Source organism: Molothrus aeneus, chromosome 1 (assembly GCF_037042795.1).
Source record: "Molothrus aeneus isolate 106 chromosome 1, BPBGC_Maene_1.0, whole genome shotgun sequence".
In the NCBI taxonomy this organism is placed as follows: Eukaryota; Metazoa; Chordata; class Aves; order Passeriformes; family Icteridae; genus Molothrus; species Molothrus aeneus.
In genome coordinates this window covers 83,590,533-83,604,153 of record NC_089646.1, presented here as the reverse complement: position 1 = coordinate 83,604,153, position 13,621 = coordinate 83,590,533, and the positions used below count along the sequence as shown (strand labels likewise).

At 38.9% G+C, this 13,621-nt stretch overlaps 1 protein-coding gene across 2 annotated transcripts in view; it reads right to left on the bottom strand.

Moving 5' to 3' along the window:
• IKZF1 (IKAROS family zinc finger 1) overlaps nt 1-13,621 on the bottom strand; it is a 66,457-nt gene that overhangs the window by 15,062 nt on the left and 37,774 nt on the right. For both annotated transcript variants that reach the window (XM_066545863.1, XM_066545856.1), the window contains exon 4: nt 2,985-3,245. In XM_066545863.1, coding sequence (XP_066401960.1) covers nt 2,985-3,245 — 261 coding nt within the window. The remainder of the gene's footprint in view (nt 1-2,984; nt 3,246-13,621) is intronic.

Below are 13,621 nucleotides of genomic sequence, written 5' to 3'. Positions count from 1 at the left end.
GCTTAGTGGGCCCTGGACCACGTACTCAGTGAAGAATACTTATAATCCTTATTAAAATATTTCTAATTTCTTAAACAATGACAAGATCACCTAACACTCAGAGACCTCTAACAAGCAGAGCTCTCTTTCTAAATAAATTTGAGGCATTCAGAACTGAGTAACAAGAAATGAGTGAACTAACTGGTGATTTAACTTAGTGTACACATAAGGAGGCAATATATTCACCTATGCACATGTATACACAGATATGTATGAATATGCAGATATATGCACAGTGAGCAAGAGAAGCCTGAATATACCCTGAGGTTTAAGTATCAGGGAGCAGGAATTTCTTTCTCCTTTCAAGATCTCCTTTTTCTTAAACACCAAACAAGGCAGTGCCAAGCTGGAGAAATTGAATGTGCTGAAAGGAGAGGGAGAAGACTTGGGCTTCCGTGACTTGGGATTTGCTCTGCAGATCTAAGCAACAGGTAAGGTGCTAGGGAGCAGTCAGTGCTGTACAGCTGCCTGCAGACAGGAGAGGGCAGAAATATCAGGTGCTGCTCTGCATATCTGCACTTGGCAGGTGTATTCATTAAAAACAATTACATCTTTTATCAGGTCAGGCAGTCATTTTATTTTGGCACTTTAGTGTGCTAGAGTTTTGTTCACTTATCAAATATTTATTTAAGAAAACCTTACTGCATATGCAGGTTTTACATGAATTAGCAGCAAAGTAATTCATTTGTGAGGCTTATTCCTTCACCAGGCATGTATTGAAATGGGCTCTGGCATAGTCAGTTAAATGTCTGTAATAGTATATCCCATTTCAACTTTAATTTTCACAGCGCAGCTGAAAGGAAAAGCAGTCACCACTGTTTCCCCATGACGTCCCTTTAATTTAAACTACCAGCTCTGAACTTCCACTCCTTTGCCAGCCCCTGAAAAACCACCTGAGCTCATTCAAAGAGGCTGCTCAGGAGAGGAGTTGAGGATGAGGCAGGAGGGAAAGCAAAGGCATTCTTTGCATGGAAGGACCCAGGGACAAAATTTCATACCCTTTAGTTTTATCAAGTGTAAAAGAGGGCTGTCCTGAACAAAGTGCCTCTTGTGGGGTGCTTCCACTGTAGGCTTGAACTATGTTCCCTTATTAAAAAGAGGGTCTAGTTGGCAAGGGAAGAGCTCTGCAAAGGGTGAAGAAATCTTCAAGTGACAATCTTTGTGTGGTAGCACCCCAAGCACCCTTGGCAGGCAAATGGGTCCCTCTGACAGGCAAGAAGTTCAGGGAGCTGAAGGTCTGGGGAAATGACCCGGCACTCAGTGAGGTGGCCCCTGGGGATATTGTCACAGGGACCAGGCAGCCCAGCTCATGCTCAGAGACAGCAGGCTGGGTACCAAGGAGCTCATGAGAATCAAAGGCAGCTGTGCCCACAACCTCCCTAAAGTCAGGTGTGTTCTCACACAGGCCATTTAGCCCTGGTGTGAACACTGCCATGGACCCTTAGGGATCTGAAACAGCTCCTCTGATCCAGCAACAGTGGGGTTTTTTTAACAAAAGAGCAGTCTGCTTAAGCAAGCACAAAAACTTCTACCTCTAAGTGCATTTCAAGTTGCAGCATATTGTTGCAACCATTACAGCAACCTCTTCAGCCCATGGGTCTGTTTAAAAGGCCTCATGTACAAGTCATTTTATATGTTCATTTTATCCATTTTTAAAGGAAGCAAAGCAAAGCAAAGCAAAGAAAAGGAGATCAATCAGTACTTTTAAAATCTTGGAAGTAGGCTACAGCCTCTCTTATGAGTACTAGTTGTGGCTTTTCCAATAATTGTCTTTTCTTCCCTGACAGAGGGATTTGTCACATAGAATTGAAGAGTACTTTGAAGCAGGCAATGTAGCAGCATTGCTTCTGAACGTGGCTACCCCGTGTTACACTAACAGATCGCACAATTCCATGGCTCACAGTTCTTGTGACAGACAGTAACACTGAGGGCAATGGAACACACTGTGGGCCTTTTCACCAATCTTCGCCATTTTAACTCTGAAAGCACTTTGTTAATCTCACTGCTTAGTAATTCTGGGAAAGTTATTTAAGCAAGACTGTGAACATATGGAGGAAGAAAGCATCTATGTGTTTATTGGCACAACTATTTCAGTCAAATGTAACTATAAGACAGATCAATTCTTACCTTAAAAATATTTCAAAATTCCCTCTCATTGGAATATTAATGTAAAAATGCCAAATCCCAAATTTATTTTCAAAGAGACTTCTGTGAAACAACAGTACAGTTTGGTTCTTCTCTTTTAGCTACGAATGACAATAAAGTTTAGATTGGAAGCCTAATTTTTAGATATCTTATATCAGGCAAGGTGAGTCTCACTCTTTATTTTTTCAATTTGTTTCATTTTTGTCCCTCTTTGAGACTAATCAGAATTAGAAAATTGAGAAAAGAATATTCGCAGCACTGTATAATGAAAAGCCATCCCTATGGACGCAAAAAACTTGTTTTTACTTAATGAAACACTGGACATGAAGTGTAAGTATTTTTTTGACTAAGTCTGTCAATACAGTTCTCTTAATAAATATTTTTCCAATCACTTTCATAATCACTGATCCATAACGAGCTTTTCTGTTTTGTTGGAAACATAACAACTGGGTTAATTTCAGAGTTAGCTACAAATGGGCTTTTCTTCAGCAGTTCTTAGAAATTTCTTAGAAATTAAACAAGACTTCTTTTCTTTTAAGTTGGATTTTTCAATTTTTTTGTTGTTGTTGTTTCAAACCAAACAAACAGCACAATTTCTAGCCCAATACATGGACTTCCATGAAGAAATCTCAATTTCTGTGCAGGCCAAAAAGATATACCAAAATAACTGAGTTCCAAAGGCTCACCCATGCTGCATTACCTTAGAAGAGGCAACACGTGCATGATACAGAGTATAAGTCTTAGTTACTAACATGTGGCCAGTTCTTGTCAACTATAGGAAAAACTATGGCAGGCCTTACCAGTGTGGCTTCGTTTGTGAACCATGAGCACATTGGGACCGATGCAAATTATCCCACAGATATCGCATTTTAGCTTTCCGTTAGGAAGTCGAATGCCTCCAACTCCTGACAAAGCCTTGCTGCCTGGGCCATTGTGTGAGCCATTCATTTTCTCTCCTGTGGCATCAAGCATTCGTAAATCCTCTGCACATTCTTCCCCATTCATTTCACAGGCACGCCCATTCTCTTCATCACTCTGAGTCTCTATTTTAATATTACCAGCTGAAAGAAACAATACAGGATGCCACTCAGTTTGGTTACAGAACAAATAATGTGGCAAAGAAACAATCACATGAAAGGAGTTAACTTCTAAACAGCAGGTACAATATCACTAAATAACAAATGCTGTGACCTCAACTATAATTTTGTGGGCAGTGTGATGAGTTTGTAATACATGGAGCAATGAACAGTGAATACCACTAAAACAAATACAAGGCATCCAGGGAGCTGGGAACGCAAACAATATTACAAGTCTGTTTCTAGGTCGCTTTGAGATTTTTGTGTTTATAGCTTTCATTCTGACAATCAGGCTAATTGGAATGAAACTTAAAATGAATCCACTTCATAGGAATTTGTCCAAAACAATTGTGAAAGTAAGTAACTCAACTTAATGGATACAAATGAACAGAAAATGCAACATTCTCCACTTGGCAGGAAGATTCCTAGGGTTGTACGGAATCCAAATTTTTGGTTTGCTGTTCTATGGGGTAAGAAATGCCAATGGGAAAGCAGAGTACAAACACTGATAAAGAAATCAGGGTAGGGAAGGATGGAAGGAAGAATTTAAGGAAGCTATAGGTGTGATAGTTGTGTTTCTAGGACAGCAAGATTAGGATCGCTGAGTAATTGGAGACTATTACTATAACCAGAAATTATGATTAAAAACCAGTCATATAAAAAAAGATGGATGGGAAAACTATTATGATTTTATAGGATAAATCCTTTACATTGTAATCCCATAGGTGACAATTGTTTGCAGCCAGAATAAGAATTTAGGTAAATTTTCTACAGCCACAGAACATGTGAAAACATAGAGGCTAGTGAATTTGATGTGATATGAACACAGCAAACTTCAGCATTAAGGAAAAGGGTCAAGATTCAGACAACTTCATGCCAGTATTCATTCCTCTTCTCTCCACAGGATTGTATGATGTTTTGTGTTTTAAAAAAATCTTTGCTATTATTTCCCTCTCTTCTAATCTGGTGATTTTGGTGAAAAAATATTCTTCATTAGGCTGAAAAGAACCATTTAATTGCCCAAAATCTTACTTTCCATACAGTAAAACCTCCTCTACCTTCATCCCACCCCACCCAAAAAAAACCAAAGAGTTTATTTCAGTAGGTAGCTAAGAATATGAGGGATCTGTTTCACCCAATAAAGTCCAGGTCTTTTTCTGCTGTGGAACAACAGTTTTATGGTAACCTCATTAAAAAAAGTGATGGTGTAGCAATGCAATAACAAAAAGCTATGGACACTAGTTACCTCAAGAGATTGAAAGACTTTGATATTTCTTTGAAATAGAGAGGATTGACAAGCTCTTCTCTGATACATCCTGCAACCTCACAGCTGTCCCAGAAGGAGTGCACGGATGTAACTGACAAGAGTATCTGACTCAAAATCCTATTGGGAAACAGAAGCCTAAAGGTGTTCACATTTATGAATACTGCTTGACTGGACAACTTTTAAAAAGTTTACCAACCTAGGTATTTTAATGTTTTTTCAAGTATTGCATTATAATAGAAATCATATGCAAACCAGAATAAGTGCATATCATAAATAGCAATTTTCCTTTAAAATGTATGTTCTAGAAAGAGGAATAATTTAGTGATATACCAAAAAAATCAATGACCAAACAATGACTTAAAAAGATGGCATGACTGGTTAAACAGAACTGATTCTGCAAATTTAATGGGCTACAACCTCATACTGCTGTTTTCACCATGGCAAATGGAAGCAATAGAAATATTTGGCTCGAGTATATGACAAGATTTTCCACAATTTAAATCTAATTTTTCTTCCTTTCAGTTATAAAATAATAAATATGTATTTTTACTAAACAATTATAGGCTCCTTGCCTGCCAGGAATTTGGAGAAGGTAATTTTTGAAGCAGATTTTTTGTTAAGTTAAAACAAAACACACATGAACAAAACAAAAAGATCAGGCTACTTAAGTGCATGCAGACAAACATACATTGCTCAGAAATGAAATGACACAAAAAAAAATCATAAAAGTAGGAACTAGATGGAAATGCTCTGTAGTGAACTGAGTTTCAGTATACTTACTGGAAAAAGATTTGGGAATTATTGCATGAAAGTCCCTAAAGCCTTCCGCCCCGTATGCAGCTGCAATAAAGAAGGCAAACAGGATGCTGGTTTGTGGTACTGCTAGCAGTAAATGTAAAAGAAGATGGCACTATTGCTATAAGATAAATACCTAGGAGAAAGACAAAACTATCATCACAGAAGCAACATAAGCAGTTTAGGATGAAGGAGGAACAGGAGAAGGACAGCTGGCAGGGGAATCCTGACTCATCTAGAACAATTCCCATTTACGAAAATGCCCTTTTCTTCCAAAGCAGCCAACAAGTTTTATCATGTTTTCTAGAAGCATTATGTGCTCTTGGGTATTCCCCTTGCCTGGGCAGTAATTCCTGCTGAAGTCAAGAGGAACTCTTGCTAACTCTTGTCCGAAAAGGGTCAATCCAGGCCCCTACAGTGTAGCTTCCTCAGAAATTATTTTTTGCCAATATATGCTCTCCTTCTGTGACAAAAATCTCTTAAACATCCTTGTTTCTAGTCTCTGCAGTTATAAAAAGTGAAATTGTGTTGTTTTCCTCTTACGCCTGATGGTCTTATGCAATGGAAGAAGAGGGACTTCAGGTTTACATATATATGTCCTTTTTATTATGTATATTGGCATATTTTTGGTTTGTACTTCTAAAGCTTGTCCTCACAATGTATTTACAAAGAACAGTTGTACAAATATATTATACCCAGCATATTATAAGTAGCCACATAGAAATTACCATGCCATTGGGCATGCTGATACAAGTAATGCTGGAGTTCATTACTTGACATAAGCAATGACAGGGATATTGATCCAGCTAATATTCACTAAAGCTCTCCACAGCTATGTCCTGGACTGCTGCAGCTGTACTGATCAATGAACGCCCCTGTGCAGACCAGGCTGAGTACCCAGGATGTGCATCCATTCAGCACTGCAGCTCATGGCAGGGGTTCAGTTCACGTGCAGAGTTCACTTTGCCAGTGAGAGATGGTGGACATTGAGGGCACCTTACTCACCCTGGATCCCTAAAGAAATTTTAAAGGTCTAATTAACAAAAAAAATCTCTCCCTGTTCAAACTTAGTACTTCTTGTGAATCTGTGTGGAATACAAGAACTAGTGAAAAGAGTCCCAGTGATGCAGGAGATACAACAGGAGGGACAAATCACTCCAGTAAAAATGCTAAGGACTTTTATTAAGTCTAAATAATAGTGAAGGCAGGGTATACTTTCTTTTTTTTTTTCCCCTTGGGGGCTTATACTAGAAATAAAGAACATCAGTATTTTCTACTTTTCTGAAAGTAATTCTTTTCCCTCCCTTGTTATAGTAGAGAAATCACTTATGGAGCAACAACAATGTGAAAAATACCTGTAAACCATATTTTTCACATGCACTGATTAAGAATGTACTCAGACTTTGTACCTGTTTCTGAAACTGCTACCCAATACAGTTTTTGTAGAAATGATTTCTGTACACATCCATAGCTATGTACACACATATGCATTCATTAATTAGCTTTAAAATAACTCACGGTAATAATTTCTCATCGGTTCTTCTAACAACATTAAGAAATTACTCATTAATTAATTTACTTCAGTTTGGTTGGAGGTGACCTTAAAAGGCTCAGTGTTTTATTCCCTTTGTACACATTATCACAATTCAGAGCTCTTTAATACAAACCTTTTTTTCTATGGAAGGGGTGCAGAGTTCTTTGATGTCACTGAACTGACAGCTTTCCCCCACTCCTTTTTAACCTATCCAGAGTGTGGAAAAATTACCCAAAAGCAGGGCACTGGCTGGGTCCCTTGTGGTCTCTTATGTTTACTGGAAATTTCACTTTGGATTTTCTGAAGAGCATTTAAATTAATGTTAAAACATCTGTTAAGTATTCTACAGCTAAAGGTGGTTTACACAAGTCTTGGAAAAAAAAATAAATTGATATGTCAAAGGGGAGAGAGGTGAAGATATAATTTATCACTGAAGAGCAGCATTGCTGGCTCCACATCGGACTTGGGCTGGGGCAGTCACGAAAGCAGGATGGTGTGAGAGCAGACAGCATCATACTTCCCTGGGAAGAGCTGAGCAACATGGAGATGGAAGGGAGGCATTTTGCAGTGAGTGAAAGAGCTGATGGCAAGCAGAAAGGAGAAAACAAACAGACCTCCTGGGAAACTGGACGTAGAGGGTGGCTTTCGAAGGACAGAGAAATAGGCAGCTGGAAAAAAGATGCATGGGAACAATTAGTAATTTGTTTACAATCCACTGCCAATTTACCTTCTTTTTTAGCTATGAGAGTCCCTCCCAGCTGTAAAATGCTTTCAGTTTTGTGAGAGTTTGGCAATGGCATAGGTCTCAGTACCTGGGCCATAATTCTATTTGGAAGAGGGCATATTGTCCCAAGTCATATTGTTCTCCAGTGGGATTTTTAAAGAAGTAAAAAAGCATAAGACCTGGTTATCAAAGGTTTTTAAAGAGTAGCAGACAAAGACAAATCACACTGAAGCTTCTGAAGCATTTAAACAATAGAGTTATTTGAATTTTATGGGATTTGATTTTTTATCCCAGTAAGTACTAAACTGTTTCTTGTGGCATATACCTGCCTTTAAGAACTTATCCTTTAGACATAATTTGAAAATAATCCAAATAATTTTGTTTTGTGTCATGCAATGTCTTGTTTGTACTTTGTAGCCAAGAGCAGAGAGAGATTTCTCTTCAAATGTCTGCAAATAGTTTGAGTGCCTGTAATTTTTTGTTTTCATGGCTTGCCTTTTATTCCAAGGCAAGTCAGAAGTATTTAGTTGATATTAGTTGATGCTTAAATCTTAGCTTTAAAATCCAGGCATTCTCATGAAGACACCAGAACTATTCAACCAGCAATCCTACCTGACTCATTTGAACAGTAGCTTATCACTGTAACTGTGAGGAAAAAAACTTTAACACCATCCTCTCTAACAAATGATAGAAAATGTTTCTATAAAGGCAGAATAAGATGAAGAAACCCCACTTATCAGGCCAAAATAAATCACCTCAGCATGCCAACATGTGTCAATAAATGCAGACAGGATCTCTTCTTGTTTACATAGGTACTCAGAAAACAATATTGTCAGCAATCCCACCTGTCATTTCTGATACAAGACATAACAGCTATTCTGTCTTGTAACTGCACACGAAAATTTTAGCACTTGGTTTTATACACTGAAATCGTTCCCCCTTTCCTTTTTCTATCATGGTCATTTACTGTGGTATCAGCTCTGTTCTCACCCCACAAGAACACTGCAGGTGTAGGATGCCATACTTAGAAATGAAAGTTGCCTTTCCACAGAATATTTAAGGAGTCATTATTCACCAGCCAGACTTGACAGCAAATAACGATGACCAATTCTTTAACTTAAATTATGTTTCTATTAATAATCTCTTTCCCTTATGAGCTCTGAAGCGACACGAATAACTGTGTGAGTGTGAAAAATGACAACAAAAGGTCTGGGCAGAGGAATCATAATGCAATGCCTTGAGCTCTTCTTCAGTCTAATTCAGATGACACAACAGAACAGAGATGGGACTGATCAAACTAACTGGTTATTTAGCTACAGAAAAAGCAAGTGCACCCAAGTGCTCTAAAAAATTACTCTTCTGCTCCCTCCTTTCTACATAAGCACTGCATTGGCAGTGCTAATCAAGTGTTTGTGGTGTGTCTCTGTGTAAAATGCTGAAAGTTAAAGGGCATTTTCGAAGGGAAACAAAAATAACAGAAAGAAGAGTAGCAGCAGCAACTGCTGGAACACACCTGCATGTAGAGAGGCCAGTGCTGACGGATAAGGAGATCCTCACTGCAGGGTCCATGCTGCTTCCTTTGACTCTAAGTGCCAATCAGCCCTTGGCAGCCAATTTCTTCCCTACTCTAATTCTGGCTTTCAATCAAATGGATATTATTCCAGAAACACAGGCATCCACAGATAAGCTATCTCCCACAGGACAACTGGTGTGAGGAGCTCCACCCATGTCATCACCCATGACTGCAACTTCTCCCTCCTGCTGTCTGGGGGAGGTGCCCGCCCCGTGAGCCAGCGCCAGCGCCTGCCAGCATGCACAGCCTGTCCTCAGCAGAAAGGAGCAGGGAACTGTGCTTCACTGCATTGCAAAGCACATCAACATGTTTTTCTAGGGGCTACAGTGAAATCAAACTGTACGGAATCAAACAAGTGAACAAAACAACCAACAAAGTATGTCCTCTCTAGGTACAAAAAGTGGCTTTTGGTCCATTATAAATTCTCCCTGCAGTCTCCTGTTAGCTACCCAAAGGAATTTTCTAAAGGACCAGTAAAGATGCATTGCTTAAAGACAGATTCAAATAATGTCCTTAAATATACACTTGAAGATACGTGCCTTTTATACACTTTTCCAAATTTGTGTTTCAGTAGGAAATGATCTGTAACCAAACCAAGGGGCTGGTCTAGTTCATATTTCTTGTCTTTGTTGTGACACTTCCTGGTACATTTTGTACTGGATTCAAGTTGTTTTTCCATAAGACAGTTATCTACTTGGCTGTTTGATGTTCATCATCTGAACTACAAGTAAAACTATACTTTAAGGCAAGAGAAATAGCACTGTCAGGAAATGCCATACTAAACCTCTTTCTCAAGTTCTACATGTATGTGTAATCCATGCTTCCTAGATTGGAAATGCTCTGCATCTTATACTGGCTGCATGATGGAGAAGCTAAGGGAACTGTCGCTGGTTTGCTGGTAACAGACTTTATTGACACTTCTCTGCTTTGAGAAGTAAGCTGGGAACACTTTCAAACTGAAGAGAAAGATTTGATGACAAATGATAGTAATAACAGCACTTTTCATTCTCAAATTTTTTGTCTCTTCTGCTTTCACCAGATTTTTGTTAATATGGGCATTAAAGGATGAGGGAGCAGTAAAAGAGCCCTTAGCAGGAAATTTTTAAAAAGCAGAGTAACCTTAAGTAACAATGCACAACAGTGAGGTAAAAAAAATAACCATATTTGAAAACATTCTCAGCTCACACAGGTGTGTCCATGAGCACACATGCTTATGTGCTGAGACTGGAACCTCCAAAGCTGCATTCTCCAAAAAGACTGCTGGCACAATCATTGTGGCTTACACTCTTCCCCACACAGCAACAGCACAGTTATCCAGGAAAAGCAAAGCCTCAGATATATGATATCCTAACATTTATAAGGCTTTTCCCTTCTTTAATCTTTCCACAAAACATGATTTAGTGAAATTCATGGGTGTTGACCCATTTTCAACTAATGCAACAAAACTCCAGCTAAAGGGAGTTGCACGTGGCAGCTGGGAGAACATGAAAGGAGTATGCACCTGCAAAGATTAGTGTTTTGGAGAAGAGGAAAGACTACATTGAGATTCAACAGGCAGACCAGAAGCTCTACAAGATGGAAGAAACAGCTAGGCTCTTCTGGGAGTTATTGTGGGCATCCCTTAACAAGGCAAAGGGCTTAAAAAGTGTAGAAACAGGATTAAAAACAGATAAGGTGATCAGTTACATATGAAAAATGTGAACTGTAGTTAGAAGGGGAGTTTTAAGCTTGTTTGACCAAGAGAAAAGCCTGTGAAATCTGAACACACACAGAGGGTATTGGTCAGGTACCAGATGAAGGCAACAGTCACGGCCCTGAAGAACAAAACAACCACTTTGGAGCAATGAAGTGCCCTTGGTTCTGTGGTTTAGGGACAGGCAGGGAGATGAACTGTTTTTTATATTCCTTCAGAGAACCTTAATTTCCCTTGCCCTGAATGCAAAGTTAGCCTTTCTTTGCAAACCCTCCCCTTTTCATGTATCACGTCAGTGATCTGCTTGCACATCCTTATTTCTGTGCCTAGAGTGACACAGAGCTACCCTGTCTCAGGGTCAGGCCCTTGCAAGTCCATCTGTATTAACAAGTCCATGCGTGCTAACAATGTGCTGTGCCTTCACTCCCAGTGAACGGACACAGGGACTTTTCCAGGGACCATTCAGCGACCACTATGACGCCTTGAGCAACATTTTGCAGCAATGTACATTGTTCCCTATAGCTGTCAAAGGGTCAGTAGATCTAAATTTAGACCAAGCAGCTGTGTTTAGGTTTGGGGAGGTGCCTTTGGGTGTCGTGCCAAAGCTGTGCACTGTCAATGTCCTCTTTTGAGAAGAGGTCAGAGGATGAAGTGGGGAGGAACCCAGCCATTTCAGCACTTGGGAGGGAATACACTATGAAAATTGTATTATCTTGCCTACTTTAAAAACAAATTGCTGTGCAGAGTCTTCTGTGCCCCCCTCAGATGACACAAGGGAAAAAAAAAACCCAGGGATATCGAAAGCTTATTTTAGATTAAAGCAAATAAAATACAGTCATCACTTCATGAGTGATAAAGTACATATTCTCTCGGAGGACTGTGAAAAGAAGTTGATGTTGAATTACAAACCTGTTTTAGGTCTGTTAACCCTGAGTGCTCAGTTATTTTTCCAGATGCTATTGAAGATTCTTCTTTTTCGATTTTAGAAATATTATGAGAAAGTTTTGCAATATAAACTGCTGTTTACTTGATTAGAGTGTACTCAACCTTCCAGAAAAAAGAAATCCAAATCTACATCTTCTGGGGAAGAGGCAAAATTTTTTCTACAGAAATCTCAAAGAAATTCTCTGAATATGGACATACCTGATAGCTCCTGAGGGGAAAAATATCAGGACAATATCAATTCTTTCCTACTGTGTATCACAGACAATGCTTTGCTACAGCAACCTGTATTCCCTCTCTGGCAATCAGTCCTCTATGCTGAAATGGCAAGAAATCCCAAATGGTGCTGGCAAACTCACAAGCACTCAGAGATCTGGATTATTCTGAAAGTTTACAAACTCAGTTTAGTACACATTTTTAAGAGACTTCTTGTCTTTCCTCACTTCTATATCACTTTCCATGCTTGCAGTTTTCCTGATTTTACCTCAGGAAAAACAAGCACATCTTCCCATTCCTGAACAGAATCCATCCTTAATCACACTGTTTCTCTGATAAGTCATCCCTGACATTGGATGCCTCTTCTGTGAGGCATACAACAACTGTTAAGTGGAATACAGTTTTCTTGGGTCTTTGAGTGCAGTGTTAAGAGAAAAACCTAGATTCCACTAGCTTTCTGCAAAAGATGAAGGAGATAATATTTTAAAAAGATGAGTTTCTCAGAAAGATGTGGAGAAAAATATGACAGAAGTTAAGACTAAATTTTATGTATAAAAGATATTACAAGATCCTACCTGAACTTCCTAACTCTGATCTGCAATCACACCTCATCTGTAATTTGAAACTACTGAATTTAGGAGTCTCTATTCCTGTCCTGAAGTGTGTGTCCAAAACCAGAAAGTAACTATGCTGCAGAGTTGAAGTTTAGCTGAGTTTCTGGTGCAGGTATCACCATGCTTCCAGAAGAGAAAGGCAATACACTCAGGTGCAGCTTCCTCCAACTCTGAACAATTCTTCAGCAATATCTAAGGCTGGTGAGTGTAAAAGGTGTTTTAAAATTATTTTACATCTCTTGAATCAGTAACCTGACATTTGAAATTCACTGTAAACACAGTCAAGATCACCATCTTCTGACAGTCACAATCACCACGCTGGGTATCTTACATCAAAATACAAACATTATCTTAACTTGTATAGAACAACAAATCATCCAAGCCAACACCTTACTTGGCAGAGCTTTCAAAATTATAGTTTTTAAACTGAATATTTTCCAATAGCTCCAATCACTCAACTAAATTGTGACAAGGAGCCCAAAACTGTTTATTATGAACATCAGAAACTTATATAATTCAGGTGACAGAAATTATCCCATCAAAACCTTTATTTCTAGAACAAAATAATTCAGTAAGGTCTAACTAGTGTTCAAACACTCTTCCAGTCATTTCAATAGGCCTACCAATTTCTTTAACACTTGTCTACCAGCAAAAGATTTTTACAAAAGCAACTAATGTTTTGAGGCACCCCAACTTCAGATACTAATGAAACTAGATTATCAGATCTAAAAAACAGATCACCCTGGAAAATGGTGATCCACTAAGAAATCAGACCACTGTCTCTAGCTCTGTATCTGAATCTTGGGCATCCAGTCATCTCAGAAGCTTCCTCTGTTTAGTCTGCATGTGCAAGCAGGCATTTGTTACTTCCTCACAAACTCTGTTTGGTATAACCTGTAAGTTGATTAGTAGTGCAGTAGTTAATAAAAAGGACCTATATTGGCATTTCAAATCCCAAAAATGGTTCAGCTATTGCTTTCCAATTTGCAGCAGAGGGAGAATG